General features: G+C 36.0%; 1 protein-coding gene across 5 annotated transcripts in view; it reads right to left on the bottom strand.

Moving 5' to 3' along the window:
* The window catches only part of LOC143222662 (uncharacterized), a 70,621-nt gene that overhangs the window by 35,131 nt on the left and 11,357 nt on the right, over positions 1-24,133 (bottom strand). The window contains exon 1 of one of the 5 annotated variants that reach the window (XM_076449464.1): positions 22,996-23,762. The exons of 2 other annotated variants lie outside the window; for them this stretch is intronic. In XM_076449464.1, coding sequence (XP_076305579.1) covers positions 22,996-23,131 — 136 coding nt within the window. In that variant the 5' untranslated portion in view covers positions 23,132-23,762. Of the gene's footprint in view, positions 1-10,547; positions 10,701-14,825; positions 15,522-22,995; positions 23,763-24,133 lie in introns of those variants that run through there. 2 more of the 5 variants (XM_076449473.1, XM_076449471.1) reach the window with 2 other exon arrangements.

Here is a 24,133-nt window from a genome sequence, read left to right as displayed (position 1 = left end):
ACAATTATAAAGGTGTTGTATTACACCAGCATAATGCACGGCACCATACAGCAATGATTACATCTGCAAAATTGAAGAGTTAAACTGGAAAAAAACTTCCACATCCTCTTTATTCTCCAGACCCTATCCACATCCGATTATCATCTATTCTGAAGTCTGCAGAAGTATCTTGATGGAAAAGAGCTTAAAATACATTAAGATGTCAAAACTATCCTCTCTAATTCTCTTCCTCCAAACCCCAAAAATTTTATAGAAATGGCATTCAGAAGCTTCTGAATCGTTGGCAGGAAGTAATTAACAATAATGGAACATACATTACTGATTATATAACATTAAAAGCGTTTCAAATCCTTTCTCTTTTTCTGAACCTAAAATCGGACATTCCTCAAGGGATGACCTGATATATAGTGCTGTTGTATACATGAAAACATTATAAGAGTGTACTGATGTTTTTATAGTTACATTCATTCATAAGATGAATTCGCAATACTACGCACATTCCATAGGTTTCGTGGTACAGATGCTGATCAAGGAGCGGTTTCCTTAGCCGAATTAAACTGTCGAGAGCAGCCCTTATCGATGAATAAGCTCGACTATGTAAATTCATAAATAAATGTGCCCTTGCCATTGATGTTATCGTTAACCACAACTCGGTTAAGAGCATAAAAAACAAAACAAAACCGAGTCGTAATTTCAACGATTTGATGGTATAGAAGTAATTCGGCTTGTGTCGAGATTACAAATGTGCACGTGAACTATACAACGCATGCATAACTGATACGTACAGTTACTATTCGAAAACACTACACTGCTGTTATTTCCGGAGAGAGTACCCCCTCCAAAACAAAAACAGACTTAAAGGGCGGGTCTAGCCAGTATCATAGATAAAAGAGGGGGGAAGGAGAGTTATTGCAGAATTGCGTGCTCAAAGAGACGTGGAACTGAATTCATCCGCCTTTTTTTTTAAAGACTGTAGAGATTTTGTTTGGAAATTTCGCACGAAGCTACTCGAGCGCTATCTGTGCTAGCCGTCCCTAATTTAGCAGTGTAAGACTAGAGGGAAGGCAGCTAGTCATCACCACCCACCGCCAACTCTTGGGCTACTCTTTACCAACGAATAGTGGGATTGACCGTCACATTATACACCCCCACGGCTGGGAGGGCGAGCATGTTTACCCTCGGATTACGAGTCGCACGCCTTACGCGCTAGGCCATGCCGGGCCAACTGTAGAGAAAATGCGTTACATAAAATTATATCCATGGCGGCATCCTATACCATGGTATACGCTCATACATAAAGAAATTACATTAAAAATACTTTCTCTTCTACGTTGGACTGAAGAGTGCACGTGAAACTGTCCGCACAAGTTTGTTTGTTTGTTATTTATTTCGCGCAAAGCTACACGAAAGCTATCTGCGCAAGCCGTCCCAAATTTAGCAGTGTAAAACTACAGGAAAGGCAGCTAGTCAACACCACTCATTGCCAACAATTAGGCTACTCTTTTACTAATGAATAACGGGATTGATCGTAACATAATAATGCTTCTACAGCTGAAAGGGCAAGCATCTTTGGTATGACGGGGATTCGAGCTCGCGAACCTCAGATTACGAGTCGGAGTGTACTAACCACTTGACCATGCCGGGCCTTTCCACACAAGTATCTATATAAATTTAGTGTTTCGCAATAATAGATTTATCATTTATATAGCTTACTTAATACAGTGTTATATATTTACCTAATACCTTCTTCAATATTATAGAAGTTTTAAAATCTTGCAAAAAACAATCTCTCCCCCATAATAACACGGTCTGGAAAGGGTTGGTTGTTAAGGCGCTCGATTCTCAATCTGCAGTCCGAGAGCTCGAATCTCTGTAACTTAACATGCTCACACTTTCAGCTGTGGAGGCATTATAATTTTACGGTTAGTCCCACTATTCTTTAGCAAAAGAGTAGCTCAAGAGTTGGCGGTGGGTAGCGTTGATTAGCTGCCTTCCCTCTAGTCTACCACTGCTAAATCAGAGACTGCTTGCGCAGATAGTCCTTGAGTAACTTTACACTAAATAAAACAAAACAAACCAAAGAAACATAATGACACATAAAACAATTTTCTAAATCAAGACCTAAACACGAGCCTGGTGCTACACGATTTACTTCTTCGTATTTTAATTATTCAACTAAAAGTACGACTTCTCAGCGGCAAATCCTATCAGAAACTCCTTGACCATCCTCTCTATTTTCATACAGCAGTTATAAAGATATATGAATAATTTTAATAACAAAACTACTCACTAGTACAAAAACGTCACTACTGAACTGTACGGTTTTCGAGTTTATACACTCGGAACTTTCTACTACTTTATACGACAATATGGAACACATTAGAGTAACTGCAAGAAAAACAAAAAAACAAACGTAAACCCACACTTTGGTTTCTTAATAACAAAACGCTACTTAGAAGTGGACAACAGACAAACACGAAACTCACGAGCGGATAAAACAAAATAAACCATCCCAATTTCCCTTTTTATGTTAATTAAAAAAAATTCTTAAGCTCGTATATGACAGAAAATGGGCAATATGACAGATGATGAGATACTAAAATGTAAATGTAAAAATCGTGTTAAAGAAATATGTAAACGCACATATTAAAAGCAAAATATTCGACAATGCTGACATTATTCTTCTGTTTCATCACGATGTGTTATTGCGTCGATGTGACGACATGATTTTGATATCTGACCATCAAGATTCACTGTGACTGTATGACACGATTTTAATATCTAACCATTAAGATTCACTGTGACTGTATGACACGATTTTAATATCTAACCATCAAGATTCACTGTGACTGAATGATACGATTTTAATATCTAACCATCAAGATTCACTGTGACTGTATGATACGATTTTAATATCTAACCATCAAGATTCACTGTGACTGTATGACACGAACTTGATATTTGACCACAAAGATTTACAGTGACTGCATGACACGAGTTTGATATTTGACCACCAAGATTTACAGTGACTGTATGAAATGAATTTGATATTTGACCACCAAGATTTATTTACATCCAAAAAACATACGAGTGATTCTTAGAAATTAGAATATAACGACAAGATGTTTTTGAATTAAGCACAAAGCCACTCGATGGGCTGTCTGTGCTCTGCCCACTACGGGTATCGAAACCCGGTTTCTAGCGTTGTAAGTCCACAGACATACCGCTGAGCCACTGAAGTGCATAACGATAAGAAAATGGCAAAATATAAAATGAATTATAAAAGCACATTTGGTACCAATGGTACACTCTGCACCTGACGATAAGTGAAACAAAAAAAATCAAGCTAATCTCACTCCTAGGGAATCACCAAGAAAGACAATGAACATCTCAGTTTTATAACATGATTAGTTCTCGAGACTGATTGCTATCTTCGTTTTGTTTCGCGGTTATTAGGTTTAAAAAGATAACACTGTATACGTTTCATCCAACACATTAAACCTGATACCATGGTTATTCTCCCAAGATAGAGAGAAAGAGAAAAAAAATTCTATAAATATTTGATACGTAGTACAGTTATACAAACTGACACGTGATGCAAGACATGTTCAATTACACCGTAAAATAGCATATTCCATATACATCTCTACGAGGGTGACCTGCATGTAGAAAACGGTTAGGTTCTCGGAGAGTGTGGTCCATATTATTTCATTCGTCAGTCAACAATTAAAATAACATTAAGGGTGATTATAGTAGTGCGGACCAAGAACGAGGAGTTGATGTTCGTATAGATTTCTATAGGTGATTGCTGTACCGGTTCGATACGACCGGCTGATTATTTCACTACTTGGCATTTAAACAACGTGCATTAACACGTAAAGAAGTGATTTAGTGGTTATGGAGCTGTGAAACATGTACACACAATTTTATAAACGAAGCGTCTTCGTGTGTTTTAAAGTTACACACACAAAACACCTATATCGTTGTAAATACAAGTGAATCAAGCACAGTCAGACTCCGTGTTTACTTAAAAAAAACAAAAAACACGTCCTCTGCTGGGATAACGGTAAGCCTGTGGATTTACAATGGTGAAATAAGGGGTTCGATTGCCCTCAATGGACACAGAAGACAGTCCGATGTGGCTTTGTTATAAGAAAAACACACACACCTACATCGCTGTGAAGACTAAGTTACTTTACACACGGCCTTGTGAATCTTTCAGACACTGGGCTTATATTTCCACAACAAAAAACAATAACATCCATACCGCTACAAACATCAACTTATATAGGGTCTTATGAATCAACCACCTTCACAATACCATCGCTGTTACATACAGCCTTGTGAATTAAGCAACTTCACACACTGTGTGCTTAACGTTACACACACATTGTAAGCATTTACTCACATCTTTTAAATACGCAGCTTCAGCACTATGTGCTTATAATTCCATACGTAAACACCTATACTCATTGACAAAAATCAAATTACGCCAAATCCTGTAAATAAAGAACCTACGCTTGCGGTTACACTTCATTCAACCACTAAAATGTCTTGCGCATTTATTCACTACTGCAACCTTTTAATTACACCAAAATTTTATAATTACATCATACAGTACTTTAAGGACGTTGTACAAAATCTAAGTTCACCGAAGACAATGCAGTAGCATTGGCAGGTTTTTAAAAATCAAAATATAAATTACTCAAATATGATACATCTTAAACTCTCTGTTAAACAAGACAGTAATGGAAAAACACACGCCTTAATAAACTTTTAATTATTCTAAGTATATTTGAGCAAATAATCGCTACAAGTACTGTCCCAGGATTTTAATAGAGAATACAACTTTTAACAAATCCTCTGTGCTGTGTAAGATACCAAGTTTAAAAAAACAACAACATACAAGACCGTAATGGTAAAAATACATTTTAATCTTTCTATCTGCAAGGTTTGGTTTGAATTTCGCACAAAGCTGCACGAGAGCTATCTGCACTAGTTGTCCCTAATTTGGCAGTGTAAGACTGGAGGAAAGAAAGCTAGTTATCACCGCCAACGAACAGTGGGATTGACCGTTACATTATAATGTTCCCACAGCTGAAAGGGCAGGCATGTTTGGTGTGACGAGGATTCAAACCCGTGACCCTTGGATTACGAGTCGAGTGCCTTAACCATCTGGCTATGCTGGACCCTATTTGCAAGGACAAACGATCATTTCAAGTACCCACCTGCAGAGATGAATACAAAATAAATATTTCAAAACACTCCTTCGTCTAGCACAAAATCATGGATTAAAAAAAATAATAATTATGAAACCAAATCATAATGGCAGAATATACGTTACAATATTTTTTTTTCTGTTTTGTTTTTAAAACTGTAAGGACTAAACACTATTGCATGTGTTTTCTCAAATACTAAAACAAATATAGTATTGAAAATTATTTGTCTAGTGGAAAATTGTGGAATAAAAAGAGAGAGAGAGAAACAAACAAATAAAAACTAGTTTATAAAACTCAACTTTTGATACGACGGTCGTTTCCACATACATTATTATTTAAACAAACACGTTCACGTGAGCTGACGACAATTTCTACATTCCCGGGTAAGATGTACAACATAAGTGCCTACGTCTGGGTCTTTCTAACGGTGACCAATTATAGTTATATAAACCGAGAAATCATCCACAAACCCATGGAGAAATGGGCTGATCTTGTCTTCTAACAAAATATACAATGAATCTTAGTGAAAATCAATATCTAATCGTTGTTATTCCAGGGAACGGCTATATATATTATTTATACTGCAGCGTGTGTGTACGTTATTAAAACACGGAATATGAGTGTCTTTTATACATATATAAATTATAAAATACAGAGTAATATCCAAGTGAAACACTGTGTAATATACATATTTATGCACACACTTATATTTACACACACACACACACACACACACACAATCATGTATTTTATTGAAACTAGATATCTAGAATGTACATGTGAGACACATGCAGTTAGTTATATGTAAGCAAAATATGGCTTACACACATACATTATGAGCATATGCGAAGTAAAAACAAAAGAGAGAGAGAGAGAAAGAAACGTTCCCGAGTACACACATCGTTCTTGCTGTCAGAAATACAAGAGTTTAATCAATAGGTGTCACTGCGTTCACATCCAGGAAAGTATTATTTTTGTTGTTGTTACGCACAAAACTACATAAAAAGCTACCTGTACTCTGACTACCACGGGTATTGACACCTGGTTTTCAGCAGTACAAGTCCACAGACTAGTGGGCTCAGTGAAGTATCTATGTAAAACCTGAATCCACGTTGTACAAGAGGCAGGTATTAGAAATTTCTTATCAACTTGTCAGTCTCAGCGACTTCAAGACTTCAGAAAACCAGTTCACTTACTTTAATACCACCACTACTATCAGGCTGTTGGAAGAGATACAAGCTTTGTAGGACTAAAGATAATTATGACAAACTTTGTACTTTGTTTTTGTCAAATACCGCCTACAAATTTTAATTACAGCTGGGGGGAGTCCCTTGTTTGTTTCAGAATTTCGCCACAAGTTACATGTCCTCGCGCAACTGGCTTTAATTTTCAACTTAGAGAACAGAGGGAAGGCATTGAGCTGGTCAACAGCACCCACCGCTAATTATTGGACCACCTCTGTCTGACCGAATGGTGAGATCTGACTTTAAAGTCTTAGAGCGCAAACACGGTCTCAAAGTGCGGCGCATGTTTTGTAACAAAGGATCATTAATACAGTCCGAGAATAGTGACCACTAGCGAGAACAAGCTTCTCGTGTTTCTTAGCACACGGTCACTCTTCTAGTTTGTCACTTTAACCAAATTAGTTACACAATATTACATGCTACGAACGTTTAAACTTCTCTAAAAATCGATGACTCACAAAACATCTCGAATTATCTCTATATACAAGATTTACATATTTAGGCTTCACATAAATCCGTTAAGGTGACCAACCTCGTGAGATCTTATTCAATTGTAGCCGAAAACACCATTAATAACAATGAGAGTATTCAACTGTCAAATTACAGCAATCTATACTCATTGTATATTTCATATATCTTTTAAGTTTAACGATGTTCTTCGTATTGCATAAATTACTAACCCTTATTACATAGTTTACTTATTTATAAAACTGGATAAATAAGTTGTCAAATGCGAAGGTGATAGGATAAAGAAATTAGATATTTTGAGAAAAATCACCATTAAAAACTATGGTAGTATCTTATTTATGTGACAACATTCGCTCGAAACGTAACCATATTACAATAGTAGTTTTAAGGGAGATTTTTCTCTAAAAGTCTAATTTCTTTATGAAATTGAATATGTTGTTAAGTCCGACCAAAGAAGACATTTCATGTTAATTCGTATTGAGAAGTCATGTTGTTAAATCCGACCAAAGAAGACATTTCATGTCAATTCGTATTGAGATGTTGCTTCAAATTTTTAACGACATTCTTAAAACATCGATGAATTCTACACATTTAAATAACGAATGCTGTTTACAAGAGAATAGAATAAATTATCTTAACTTTATTTATGACGAAGCTGATACGGAAACCTGCAGCCATTTATAAATTTGAAATGCCGACTAGATAGAAGGCAAACAGCCGGTAGCACATACCACTAACTCTTGAGGTACTCTTTGCCAACGAATGACCGTAACATTGTAACATATGCATGGCTGAAGGAGTAAGCGTGATTGGCGCCAGATTTTGTTCCCGCGACTCATGTATATTGGTGGTCGAGTGCTGTAACCAAAAACCACCTAAGCAATAACTAAAATACAAATTGTGTTGGGCTTTTTCAGTAAAGTTCAAATATTTTATTTCTCTGGAATCATGTCATTCACTACTTTTTAAAAATATTTGGTTTGTTTGGTTTTAAAGCAAAGCCAAATAGAGCTATTTTCTGTGTCTACAGCGAGGAATCGAACCACAGATTTCAGCGTTGTATATCCGTAAACTTACTTTATGGGAAAAGCTTTATTGATATTCTGAGTTCTGTGATGTGTGCTACGGTTTTGCAGAACAAAAATGACTTTCACCATTTTCAATCTCTTCAAACAAATGTAGGAGACGACCAGTAGATACGACACGAAAAATAGATTTATTTTTTTAAATATCTTTATTTGTTTGCTTGACTGTGGAAATGATTTTATCAAGCAAACAAAAAAGATTATTTATTCGTAAAATTATGGTTGTCGTTAAGTTTCATACAAGTATGGGTCATATACGCTCGGGCGCATACGTAACAATACATCTAAACCTCCACTTGCGGTAAGGCACGTCTTTAACAAACATTCTGTAATCATGACCGACTAGTACTAGAATGTATCACCATGACAACGGTATCTGTGATATATGCTGTTGTTTGCCAAACGAACTTTCCGTTTTCCAGCTAGTGCTGCTTGATTTTAATTTCTATATGAACATGTGAAAAATTACAGGTATCAGCTAAGCAGAACATCAGTCGGGCAGAATAATGCTATGGTGGACCTACCAGAGGAAGATGAAAGGAAGGTGGAACTAGTGTCTATTTTATATCATCCCACAAATACTACTATAAACAAAAGCTAACACGTTATTGAATATCGTAACTTAATATTTCCACGACTATAACATGACTCTTTTTTAACCTCTGATGTTTAATTTGTGAGGTGGAGAGAACAATACAGAATCTTCTACTTAGTTACCATACTAACCAAACTGGGAAATGTAAATGTTTCCATACATGAATCATATACATCAAACCGGGAATTGTTAACCAAAATTAAACGTTTCCATACATGAACCATATACATCAAACCGGGAATTGTTAACCCAAATTAAACGTTTCCATACATGAGCCATATACATCAAACCGGGAATTGTTAACCAAAATTAAACGTTTCCATACATGAGCCATATACATCAAACCGGGAATTGTTAACCAAAATTAAACGTTTCCATACATGAGCCATATACATCAAACCGGGAATTGTTAACCAAAATTAAACGTTTCCATACATGAACCATATACATCAAACCGGGAATTGTTAACCAAAATCAAACGTTTCCATACATGAACCATATACATCAAACCGGGAATTGTTAACCAAAATCAAACGTTTCCATACATGTACCATACATCAAACCGGGAATTGTAAACCAAAATCAAACGTTTCCATACATGTACCATACATCAAACCGGGAATTGTAAACCACAATTAAACGTTTCCATACATGTACCATACATCAAACCGGGAATTGTAAACCACAATTAAACGTTTCCATACATGTACCATACATCAAACCGGGAATTGTAAACCAAAATTAAATATTTCCATACATGAACCATACATCAAACCGGGAATTGTAAACCAAAATTAAACGTTTCCATACATGAGCCATATACATCAAACCGGGAATTGTAAACCAAAATTAAACGTTTCCATACATGAGCCATATACATCAAACCGGGAATTGTAAACCAAAATTAAACGTTTCCATACATGAGCCATATACATCAAACCGGGAATTGTAAACCAAAATTAAACGTTTCCATACATGTACCATATACATCAAACCGGGAATTGTTAACCAAAATTAAACGTTTCCATACATGAACCATACATCAAACCGGGAATTGTAAACCAAAATTAAACGTTTCCATACATGAACCATATACATCAAACCGGGAATTGTAAACCAAAATTAAACGTTTCCATACATGAACCATATACATCAAACCGGGAATTGTAAACCAAAATTAAACGTTTCCATACATGAACCATATACATCAAACCGGGAATTGTAAACCAAAATTAAACGTTTCCATACATGAACCATATACATCAAACCGGGAATTGTTAACCAAAATTAAACGTTTCCATACATGAACCATACATCAAACCGGGAATTGTTAACCAAAATAAAACGTTTCTATACATGTACCATACATCAAACCGGGAATTGTAAACCAAAATCAAACGTTTCCATACATGTACCATACATCAAACCGGGAATTGTAAACCACAATTAAATATTTCCATACATGAACCATACATCAAACCGGGAATTGTAAACCAAAATTAAACGTTTCCATACATGAGCCATATACATCAAACCGGGAATTGTAAACCAAAATTAAACGTTTCCATACATGTACCATATACATCAAACCGGGAATTGTTAACCAAAATTAAACGTTTCCATACATGAGCCATATACATCAAACCGGGAATTGTAAACCAAAATTAAACGTTTCCATACATGAGCCATACATCAAACCGGGAATTGTAAACCAAAATTAAACGTTTCCATACATGAGCCATACATCAAACTGGGTGTAAAAAAAATAAACGTTTTCATACATTAACTACAAACATATCATGTCTCAGATTATTGAAACGCGAAACGGTGTAGTTCAGAAGCATTAACCACACAATTGAGACATTTGCTGCTACTACCAGTAAGGTTGAGCATTATAAAATATAGGTTACAAATAACAGATTTTAAGCTACTTTACCAGAAAGTGAGAATTCATGTCACACAACACTTATTAATCACGGTATTTTCCATTAATCTCTTAAACCATCTGGTATGATTGCAGAAAGAACCAGGTCGATCAGGATTCAAGCACTGACTGACATTGTGTCCGTTTCACTTTCTTCATTTCCGATCACGCATCTCTTGCTGCAAATTACACAAGCACCAAAGACACGATAAAAGCAGTTAGTGACGCAAGAATTTCCATGCACGTGCACACACTAGAATGTGAGTTTTACAAAGTTGAACGAAACACGCGATGTGTAAGTCATTATGACTCTCTCTTGTTACCACAAATGATTACTGTGATAGCCGAATGGTGAACTCGAAAGTCTAATGAGGCAAATATCTTTCCTTTCAATGCCGCTACTTCTAATAGTGACTTTATCATACGTATCACGGTCTAAAAGATGAAGTGTTATACACCTACATGAAGAGAATTTTTCACTGTTCAACACAAAAGTACGTTTTATTTCCAATTACGCTGTCTCGAAGGAAAACGCGAGTTTTACGGAAACCAGGAAGTGCATTGTGTTTTTTGATTCTTATATATAGGACACTTGCTACTTTCAATCTCTAATTCAGTTCCAACCTAATAAGTAATTTGAAAAATATTCAGCATTAGATTGTCTTGGAAATACCACAAATATGATTAAGACCACATTCTTAAATATGATTTGTTACATACATAAAAAAATTATATCTTAAAAACATAGAACAGATAACAATGCAAAAGACAGAACATAGTTTGCATCTCCAGAACGACTATGTAACAAAATACACAGGCTAAATTATGGAATTATCCTGTAACTCATCATTTTTTTGTACTATACACGTGTTACAGTTGAAGAAAACGTGTGAACATAACTAAATTTTACTGTTACGTACCAAAGCAAATGTTACTGTATATAGTACAACTGTAAACTGTAATAAAAACAAAATATACACCATAAATGTTGGAAGCTACAACTACCGTAGTGGACCGATTATAGGGAGATCTCTAATATAATACGATCCATAGTATCAGAAACCATGGGAAAAAATTGAGAGTCACAAGCCCTTTTTTTCAGGTCCACAAAAATCAATAGTATAACTGAACAGCCTACAGGTGGATTAGTTGCAAGATTAGCGTTGGCCATGAGCGAACATCTGGCGCGCATGCGTAGCTGGATGCTATCTGGAAATTCGAGAATGCGATAGGTGAGAGTAGGGGTTTAAAAGACCTGTAGACAGCTGCAATTATAAGGCGACTATCAAACTTATGCCTAGTTATTAATCAAAAACATGGTCTTGTAATCGGTACTTCAAAACATCATACAATTAAGTTTGCTCCAATGTTAGTTACTTTTATTTTGACCCAAGATAATACTAAAGCCATTCAGTTCTCTGCTGTCGCAGACTTGAGTAGAATGTTATAACTAACAAAATATCCGACAATAAACACGTCATTATATATTCACCTGAGAGCCCTTCAAAAACGCCTGATCACCTACCTCAAATTAATTCACTAGAGACATCATAATTAGTATGATGCCCAATTAAAGCGACAGAAAATAATGAACAGAGCACGTTAATTACATAAAATCCCCAATTTTGTCTCTAAAGTTAAAACTCTTTTAATTAGTTCATGCATACAACTATACAATTCTATGAATATTCTACTCGATCTAATTACGTCATACAACGTAAATTTACTTAGAAAATGAAGTTCATTTAGAATTTTGATAAATTCTTCTAATAACGTGGGTTGTATATAAAAAATTAAAAAGACTGCAAAGATAAATATGGACAATTCCTAGTTTTGTTTCCTGTTTGTTTGCTTGTTTTAAATTTCGCGCAAAGTTACTCGAGGGCTATCTGTGCTAGTCGTCCCTAATTCAGCAGTGTAAAACCAGAGGGAAGGCAACTAGTCATCACCACCCACCGCCAACTCTTGGGCTACTCTTTTACCAACGAATAATGGAATTGACCGTCACAATGTAACGCGCTCACGGCTGAAAGGGCGAACATGTTTGGTGTGACGGGGATTCGAACCCGCGACATTCGGATTAGGAGTCGAATGCCTTAACCACCTGGCCATGCCGGGCCGTTTCATAATAGACGTCTAACGTTGTAATCTATACTGTCGTGACGCCAATAAAACATACACCTGTCACGATTTACAAGAATAATTATACCCTCTGTAGACTAAAACACAGAATGACATATGAAATTTAAATGCAAGAAATCAAATTATTTGTTACTCATAATTTTGTTTTATTTACTCTTAGAAAACACCTTGTAAATACTGATTCTAAAAATACTTGTTGACACTAAGTACGTTTTACAGGAATCGTTAACTTAAACATCATCACACTGAGTACATTACATTTTCAGAATAACAATTCAAGCTACAATATTCACTGATGGAGATAATGCTTACTTTTCGTCTTTCTGTAAACGCTTTACACATATAAACTATTATTAAGTTTAATAAAACTTGTACAAAAAAGTCTAAGTAAAACGAATTTGACTATTTTCCTAAACTCATACGCTTGCATTATATCCAATTACAGGAAAATGTGCCCTTTTACTTAGACCATATTCCAACAAATCACATTGTTCTTTCTTATACTTTTCTACAACTAATTTTAATCGAGGTTTAATGACACGTTTCCATAACGAACGTTGTTTATACAACGTTTCTTTGCTGACATAAAACAGTTAGTCAGCTTAAAAAACTGAAATGTGCGAAACCAAAGTCTCTTTCTTCAGATTTTCTTAAATGTTCATGATTTTCAGATTTTCATGAATTAAAGTACAATTACTGATTCTCTTATAATGTGAAAAGGAAAGCCATTTTTATAAAACAGCTGCAATAGCCTAAAGCCTGTAGCTATCACAATAAATACGTTTGTTTATCTTGAATTTAGCGCAAAGCTTCTCGAAGTCCAATTACGCTATTCGTCCCTAATTTAGCACCCACTCACCGCCAACTCTCAGGCTATCTTTTAAAAAAGAATAATGTGATTGACCAATACATTATAACGTCCTCACGACTAAGAATGAGCATATTCAGTGATGGTGATTCGAGCCTGCGATCCGCAGGTTGGAAATCGAGCGCCCTAACCCTTGAACCATGTCAGGCCTAACAGAAAGGTAAATTACGTCTCACATTTCTCAGATTTGCTATTAAATGAACATTATATTCTTCAATTACTCCAATAAACCCCAAACAAACTATATTACAAGCTGTTTAGTGGGCTACCTTATGTTAATAAGGCCGTTCTACAAGAGATACATATTAAATGAAACACCTTTCCAAGAGATCCAGTAACTTCAACAACAGTATACACAGTCAACACTGTAAGACATCTTACTGTCTATTTGCAATGTTTTACTTACGAACCTTTTATGATATTTACTCTTCTAATACCCTAGAAAACATTAAAAACATTTATTAATACCGAATATATCATCAGCTGCGGAGATAGCCCTCGTATAGCTTTGCGCGAAATTAAATAAAACAACAACAACAAAATCTCATCACCACCCACCGCCAACTAACTGTTGGATTACTCTTTAACCAACGAATATTGGGATCGTCCACCACATATAACGTCCCACGGCTGAAAGGACGAGCACGTTTGGTGGAATGGGGTTTCACAGGTACTTTACGTTTTCTTTCAGCCGTTAGCTATTACTGTGGGTTTAAGATTCAGAGAGTACTTTCACTTCTCTTTTCTTCGCTAAGTACTGTTAGAGGTTTTAGACTTATATTTACTGTTGTCTTGGTTACTCATTATTTCGGTTATATAATGAAGAAAACCGAACGATTTCTGTAGTCTTCGGGTAATATCTGGCCTATGATCGCTGTTAATAAAGGCGTATGTTCCAAAACTAATTAACATCAGTCGCTGGCACAAACTGGATCAGAGATGGTTTTTTTTAGATTAAAACAACACAAGTTTAACAAAATTAGGTTGTTTAAAGAAACAAAATTCTTGGCTATTGTTATCACTTTAATACTAAGCTTACAATCGAATTTAGTGTTGACTAAAATAGTAATAAAACTATTAGCTTTAGTTTTCCTAAAAATACCACATGGTGGTGGAAAGATAAGCAATAATGTAACAATGCGAAATTTGTTGCTAATGTACGGTGGAAATAACAGCGTTGTTAACAGCGTAAATTATGTATGTGTAAAGTCTGCATCTATACAGAGTAATATTACAGACAAGTGCAGATTTTCATACAATCTATATAAATATAATACTACCGTTTGTTGTATATCCATGTAACTACTTCACAGGATGTAAATGGATCTTCACCAAATTTGGTATGGAGGTTCATTGGGCCCATGGGGAAATGCACACAAATTTTCAGATTTGCGTTTTGCAGGTTGTTTTTTTTTTATGGGCATTTTCGCCTTTTTTTTTTTACCACTACTTCGCCCCCTGTTGATGGATGGTATGAAGGCTTGTCAGGTTCATGGCTACACATAAATTTTCAACTTTGCATTTTGCGGTTTTCATGAACGTTTTTAAAAATTACATATAAGGGCAAACAACTTTTCATGTCATAAGAAAACCAACATTTCATTAAACGCGAATTTACATAACTTCTGCCAGGTGGCAGCTACTCCAGTTAGTTGTTAATAATTTGATTGTTCGAAATGGTAAGATACAGTTGTTAAGAACCAATACAGAGATGAAAACAGTCATGAAACCTTGTTGGAAGGAAGTGAAGCCCTACTGCAGCTCCCAGTATTTTATAACTAATTTATACCGAAATAGATTAGAACAATAAGTTTAGTGAGTTTCTGACGAAACGAAAAGCGTTTTCACAACAGAAAATTAATCACGATCTTAGAACTCCATTCAGCTCATTACATTTTAATCTAAGCCTTGCTCGTTTAAAAGTAACAACCTCGACGAAACACGCCGGATACAAAGTGTTATGATGATCACGTGCCAGCCAGTTGAAGAATGGTTATCAGCATTCACCAACAGTACTGAGAAACTGAAGCCAAACCATTTTCCAGTGAAAACAATACGTACCTATTTTCACATACAGTGAGTAAGAAGTGTGGCTCATGACGCAGGGGAGAATCTAGTTTCATCCGTCTCTCGTATATTCATAATTGTGCTCGATAACTTGGATACCAAGTTATTACGTTTCTTTACGGTGTACCTACAGCTATGTGAGCGTGAGAGGGACTGAAGTATCTTCAAGAAACTTTACTTTCCGCTCTCTGTGCTAAGTGACACACTTCAGTTTTTTATAGTTATAATATATGTATAGTTATTTTTTTCACGCGTCAGGCTTACGGACAGAGATTAAGTCTTATTTTTGTGTGTATACCTACAACTATTTGGATTATATTCTGTAGCTATCACACACCCAAGTTTGTTCCCTAATTTATGTATCTTTTTATATTTGTTTTGGTATTGTGAACAAAGAGCTATCTATGCTCTTCCCTCCACGAGTATCGAAACCCAGTTTCTAGCAGTATAGGTCCGCAGACATAGCACTGTGACACTGGAAGGAACCTTTTTTACGTCCGACGCTGTTAAAAATGTCTTTGTTGTGTAAAAAGTCAACACATAACACATTCGCGTTATACATTCATATATGTCATTCAAGCAAAATGCTTCATCACGGCTAAAATAAAGTATAATAGAAAACGTCTGTGTTTGGGTGCAATTAATTTATGATTTGTGTATTTTTGTTTTGCAAGAGAATGATCTTTTATAGTATCTAACACTCCATCTGGAAACCCTCAAGCTTATTGCAGAGTCACTAGAGGGCTTAATACATTGTTTGTTTGTTTTGTTTTTTGAATTTCGCACAAAGCTACTCGAGAGCTATCTGTGCTAGCTGCCCCTCATTTAGCCGTGTAACACTAGAGGGAAGGCAGCTAGTCATCATCACCACCCACCGCCAACTCTTGGGCTACTCGTTTACCAGCGAACAGTGGGATTGACCGTCACATTATAACGCCCCCACAGCTGAAAGGGCGAACATGTTTGGCGCGATGGGGATGCGAACCCGCGACCCTCAGATTACGAGTCGAACGCCTTAGCACGCTTGGCCATGCCGGGCCCAGCTTAATACATAACGCAGAATCTTGTAAAATTATAAAGAGTGGATCTCGCAGAATAATTAAGTTTCAATTGCATAACTAACCACCATTCACTACATATTTTCTGTTTCGTTATAAACACCGATGATGAGGTGGTTTGTTTATTTTAGAATTTCGCGCAAAGCTACATGAGGACAACCTGCTCTAGCCGTTCCTGACTCAGCAATGTAAGACCAGAGGGAAGGCAACTAGTTATCACCACCCACCGCCAACTCCTGAGCTATTCTTAACAATGAATAGTGGGATCGGTGGTAATATATTATACCATGCCCACGGCTGAAAGGGCGAGCATGTTTGACCTGACAGGGATTCGAACACGCGATCCTAAGACTACGAGTCAAGGGCCTTAACCACATGGCCATGCCGGGCAAGATGAGAGTTAATAGATTATTGTTGATAGTTAGTTGTGTGTCCAAACACACAAATACTATCAACCTACTACATGATTTAAAAGTACAAAATATATTATGAAAGTGAAACTACTTGTTTATTAATGCAGAGGTGAATATGCGAAATATCCCAAGTGAGATTACAGACCAGAAAGAGAAGAAATAAATTTGCTGCACAAGATACATGTATCGTTAAGATGTTCACTTTATTCTCACGTGACGACACAACTGATTTACTGCTCAAACATGGCACGCGACTTGTCATATTCCTTTGTTACATACAACCAGCCACTTACTACACTCACACACACGTATATAAAATACCTAACAGTATTACCGAAGAACATCACGTATTAAATCTTTTACACCTGAACTGAGTTCAGAATGTAACTCACGTGTAACCCAACACGTGCATCATATATGGATCAAGTAATATTTTTCATTCATTGTAAGAGAAACGCTCATCTTGTTTCAACATAGTCTAAGCGACGCCTTTTAAAACGGTTAATTCAATATTGATGTTAACACTGAGAATACGTATGAGAAGGAGAGTCAGAATGGATCGACATATCTATTAACATCGTATAACACTGTTCAAAGGTTTAATAGTGTTGTCTAAAATGTCCTGAACCTTTGAATACTTTGTTAGCGTTGTCCAAATGTTTCAACTTCGAATTCTGCATTAGCCTTGTTCAATTCTGAGTTGGCTTCTCCAAATATTAACTTTGTTCAAATCTGTGTTAAAAATGGGTAACAAACATTTGCTAAGGTTGACCAACTTGTTCCACGAGTATTAACTTAGATCGTGTGTTTGTTAACTGATTTAATATACACAATACCGTTACACAGCCGACATTACTTTTAAGGTTTTATCTCTTTTGGCTAACCACCACTTAACACTTCATACTTGATGTATCACAAACAAACAGCACCAACACACAAACGATCCTTTCAAAAGTTACAAAAGACTAAGCTAGCTGTAGCGCAGGCGTTAACGAATACTTACGCGCTCTTTGCGTTTTTCGCACACGGGAAACATAATGGTTGAATATACAAATCAATATTTACAGTCACTTTGCCTTTGAAACCAGTAAATCTGTCGGCAATGTGTAATGAATGTGACACTTAACCACAAGACACGCACGAAGTTAATACAATCTGCACCAGACAATCTAGTAGTGTGCATTTTAAATTAAAGTACTTTTATTCTCATATATGTTGGAAAATTGAGAAAGTAAAAGGGCGAACAGACCAGAGTATGTTGAAGTTAAAGTAGTTGGTTTTATTGTGTGTGTGAATCACAAGCAGACTAAACAATGAAACCGCCTTTAATGGATGTTTATCAATAGTTGAAGTGTTACCGAGTTTCTATCAGGGCTAACAGCACATAGCCGTCAATAAGTTTGAGCTAATAGTAAACAACTTTACCCACACCCAACTTTTGGGCTACTCCTGTCTGATCGAATAGAGGAATTTTACTGTTAATCATGGAATCTTGGAGAAAAACCAATGGCTTCAAAGAGCGGAGCACATTTTGGGGGCGACAGTTCGCGAACCATATGTACATGGATTCATAGTGCGGTTACTCTAATCACTAGATCATAAATGAAATTGTTTGACTTTGTGTAGCAAAACCTATTGATGAGAACGTCTACACTGTCTTTACGAAACACCACAGCAATACCGGGAAATATATCTTAGTTTGGTGTATTAAAATCTGTTCTCGTTCACAGTGTATTACCCAACATCATAAGAATACTCAAGCTACTGTATTTCAAGTGACTATGAAAATTTATTCATGAAAGCGTCCGTGGTGCATCTACTAGCACAGCACGCATATAACAAAAACCTTAAAGTCTAGAACACCCCTCGTGCGGAGTGTTTCTTTTTCTAAACGCTCTCTCGTAAAAAAAAAATAAACATGATACTTCATGTATTGATTGTCTTGCTCTATAATCTATTGTAAGGTAAGCAAGCACCTCAATAACATCAAGAAATGCAAAAAATAAAATAAAGGTTTTAAGAAGTTATTTACCATGGATGTGATGTTCTGAGAAACGATGATGCTACAGCCAGAAATAGAATCAGTTGAGCATAATAAACACAGGACCATAATGAGCACAGAAAGAAAAATCAATGGTCCCCGTTTTGATCTACAAGCTCTAATAAAACCCCAACATACCTACCTATAATTTGTGAATCACAGTATCAGAAGTATCAAGGCTGATAAATATTTCAGTCAGTATTTGCTGTCCGCCAAGAAAAGGAATTTGAACATTGTTATATAGAAATAACCACTTTCATAACTTATCTTACATTAGCTTATCCTTGTTCAAAATTCATGATAAAGCATAAACCAGCTTCAGATTTTTGTATTCCTTGTTTATAGTAAATAATAATAATGATAATGAAACTTTATGGACAGGAATGTTGCGAGGGGATGTTGTCTGTATACCTTCTAAAGTTTTGATGTAAAAAAAAGAACAGACACACGAAACTACTTCGTTACTAACCACAGACGGTTACACCACCTACATATCTATGCTGATATACTAAAACTTCTTGAAAAATAAAACAACAAAAATACTGAATTTTTATACGACCATTCCTTCTGTTCCTTGTATATTATAACTATCAAAAAATGTACAGAAACCCGGTAACTACAAAAGGATGTTTTGATTACAACACCTATCTATTTTACTGAAGAGTTATGTTTTACAATAAAAACACCCACACGTGAGCTCATTAAAACATACTGACTCAAAAGTTAAGAATTGAAAGCTAGATAAGTGACGGATGTTAAACGGTAAATATATATGCACTAAACCACATCTCATTAAACAAAGGTTAATATCTTCTGTTACTTACAATATTCAGTGTAATTAGATAGTGCAGACAGAAAAACGATATGAACAAAAACTGACACGATAATCGACTAATTATCGTAAGCTAATTTACATATAATTCACAAGGCAGTATACAAAAACTTACAGTAGTGTACACACATATACGGGACTTGAGAGAAACTTACCACATAAACAGGCACATACGTATGCGAACAACAGGGGCGTTGGTGTCCAAGATGAAGAGAGTATGGAGTTTTAAAAACTACTTTCCACATGTGCCGATCAAGGGGTGAAAGGTTATTTACTTGCTCTTGTAGAAAATAGTAAAATATTTGTGACTCTTACAACTTATGAAATCAGTATTCAGATAATGTGTTTACTGAATTTTACCCAAAGCTAAATAGCTATCTGTGCTAACCGTCCTTAACTTTGAAATAACAGACCAGAAAGAAGGCAGTGGTTCAATACTGCTCACCGCAGCTCTTGAGCTACTCTTTCATGAACGAATAATGGGACTGACTGTCACGTTACAACGATAGACGGCTGAAAGGATGAACATGTTTGGTGACGGAATGTTCAAAGAGTAACCCAAATGTGATTTAACAAAACTACAGGAACGATAGCAAATCAAAAGCCAAATCCGCGTTATTTTATACAAGTTTATACGAAATCAATCAATACAACCAATAACCTTTTCAGATCGACGTTCATTATTGCCTCATATACACTGAAGATCATAAAATTCGTTTCAAAACTTACATAAAATGTTGCGTACGTTCGCTAGTACGCACGTCACATATCAGCTGAGAAGCTTGCTTTTAGCACTGATTCAGACACACGTTGTTTACATGACATTAGCAAAGGTTAAGTACTTCCAGTGACGTTCATGTCCAATGATGGCAGGTTCGTAATGAATTACTAACTCACCACATTTGATGATGTACAACAATGCGTAACGTTTTAGCGTTTCATTGTAAAAAAATAAAAAAGTTTGCGCACTATGAACCACACGTATGTATTTTCTATTTTCAGAACAAACACAATACTGTCATCAATCGAACAGTTAGAAATAGCAGAAGAAAAAAAGTCCTACGATAAATGATTAAACAATATTATTTGACTAACTGTAGACTAATATTTTCTGATGATGTTTTCATACAACTTTCTTTAGAGTGAATAAACTTTACTGCTAAAAGAACCTCGCAAATTAAGATTTTTAACAATCACTAGTTTAGTTCAATTAACTGATACCTGATGTAGGCCTATGACTGAAACTAAAACCCAAACAAATCAGAATTTCTAGAATAACAAAACTTATTAACTTTGAACAAAAATTGTTTGAAAATGTCTTTAAATGATGTTCCAATAATATATGTCAACTCGTATGGAATGAATCCAGTAAAGACGATAGAGAGAAAAAACAAACATCGTCTTGTAAAAACATTCGGATAATACGACGTAACTTAATTGTTCAAAAAATATTTAAATGAAATGTATTCATGTGATGCGAATTAACCAAAAATTATTTAACAGCCTTCAATCATGTAATCACAGCCTTATGTAGATGTTTTAATATATTTAAAAAAAGTTTGTGGTTACAGATTAACAACTATTGACCGTTGATTGTTTTCCAATAGTATTATGAAACCTCTACAAACATTATGTAACATATGGCTGAACATGCTATGTACAGTAGTACAAGGTCCACACGAGTACTTGATGATAAGAAACACCAAATTACAATTCTGACAGCACTGGTTATCAGATAATATACTGTACACTGTAAGTACTGTCTATTAGAAGAGCCGTCCTATAATTTCAACCACATTAATTAGAAGGTTAGGTTTACTTGTAGCTCTATTTACCAAGAGATTAGTCTTAAATCTGGCTCATCAGTTTCTATTATATGTAACAACCAATTTCTTATCGAAGGCTTTCATATTGACATGCATATTATATATATATATATATGCTACAAAAAACATTCCATGAACAGATTTAAGTATTTCAGCCAAACGAACTTTGAGAATCTCTGTCAGAAGACCCAACTTGTAAGATAAAACATGCAATTTTTCGGTTATTTCTACACATAAGCTATTCAACATACTGGAAAAGTAACGAATGGCCAATAAACACTCAAGATCTGCATATATCAATTTCATGGTAACTGGTGTTTTAGACTTAAGGTTCGCAGCTAAAGCTTTAAAGAGCTCCCTTCACTACGCAATATTCAGAGTTGCGTTGTGAAGCAAAACAAAATGTTTATACACTAGAAACGTAGGCTGCAGTTAGTGTGTTATGGCTAAAGTTCCTGTAAGTATCACCACAATCAGATAGAACTACGAAGTACTCATTCCTGTATCACCACAACCACATAGAACTGCGGAGCCCTCATTCCTGTATCACCACAATCACATAGAACTGCAAAACCCTCATTCCTGTATCACCACAATCACATAGAACTGCGAAACCCTCATTCCTGTATCACCACAATCACATAGAACTGCGAAACCCTCATTCCTGTATCACCACAATCACATAGAACTGCAAAGCCCTCAATGACGAATATGTTCGATTAGACTTTTAAAAACAAGCTCAAACAATTGTACAATTTAAATTGAAAGTTTAAACGTGCTCAGTATAAAGCTAACATGTAGAAAGAGGAAAGCTCCATTTTTACACGTTTTATTTATTTCTCTCAATTTTTAATTTGTATAAACACTGATAAACACATGTCTCTTTCTTTGTAAAAAAACAAGTGATCTATAAGCCAAGACAGAAAAGTACGGGACGCACTTTTCGTGTCAATTTATACCCCGAATACGTGTTATTTTAAAACCAAACTACGATCTACAAATACTATAGTTACTGTGTGCTTTACGCCTAAATTAAATTGTAAGGGAAACAATGATGACAAATTACAATAATTCGACACATGAAACTCACATTCAACTTTCTTTAGGTACACGTTTCACAGCTATGAACCAAGCTGTTCCTTCACCTTGTGGAATCTTTCACCACGTGGTTTTCCATATCTTAGATCTAATACAAGACCACGTCAATTCTTACCTGTAAAACTCGCGTAGTCGGAGAACACGAGAGGATGAACGAAGAAAGAACCATTCGAGCGTCGACTAAAGAAGCTAGAGTTCAGATTGAGGGACATCATAAGACCTGTGGACAAACAGGGGCGTTTTATCTCCATAAAACTCTTTGTATAAATCTCTCAGATACAAATATTTAAGTCGTTTTAATTGTGGACAACCCACATTCCAACAGTAGCAAAAAGAAAATAAAGTTTTCTTGTAGAATGAAACTGATTCGAAACTCAAGTTAACGGAAATATTTCTAAGTGGAAAATACTAATGTATTTATGGCTGATATGCACCACACAAACCCTTTCCAGCTCAACCTGAGTGTTATTTCTTCTCTATAACATATCACAGTGGTAAACTTTACCAAAGTCAATCACAGAACACTAAATGTTATTCGTCATCCATTGGTAACACTAGCCCCAGCTGGGCCATTTACCTGCAGTGCTCTTAACATTCACCAAACAAACCCTCGCTCAACAAGAAAGCCACACTCGAGTTAAGAGCTGGAAGGTCGCTATTAGTACTAGCTTTGCGTGTAGAATTAAAAGCAACACGTCCGTGAATGCTAGCAGACTGTAGCAATGGTTTGTCTTATACTACCGTGATGATAAATGCCGTCGAGCCACAATCAATGAGGCAAGCGAGTTGATGAAAGAATGTGGTGGTGAGGATCTGACACTCGAAGGCAGAACAATCCGAACCCTCGAGTCCACCGATAACTCAGTGCATGTCAGTACACTCGCTGATTTTGTCATTAATTCTCTGCCACAAGCAATATTGCTGGCGTCCTCGCACGCGAACTGACAAGAGTCAGGGACTGGAGAATAGTTTCAGCTTGCCCACTGCAAACAGCCAGATGTCGGTTTTCCCAGCCATGCTGTGTAGTTAACTCGCGCACGTCAAAAACACTTCAGATGTTCTGCGTGTTTGTCCTGGATCGGTAGATGCACACGTGACCCATTTTATTCAGTTCGTTCTCCCATAACAGATGAGATGAGGTTTCCTCCGAGCCATTATTGCTATCTTGGTTACTGTCATGTTAACAATGTGTACCAAAACGTTTTGACGTGAACCGACCAAATCCACAACCAGATAGTACTGCTAATATGTGA

The sequence above is a fragment of the Tachypleus tridentatus genome, chromosome 8, assembly GCF_004210375.1.
Source record: "Tachypleus tridentatus isolate NWPU-2018 chromosome 8, ASM421037v1, whole genome shotgun sequence".
NCBI classification, from domain to species: domain Eukaryota; kingdom Metazoa; phylum Arthropoda; class Merostomata; order Xiphosura; family Limulidae; genus Tachypleus; species Tachypleus tridentatus.
This window is presented reverse-complemented; position numbering and strand designations above follow the sequence as displayed.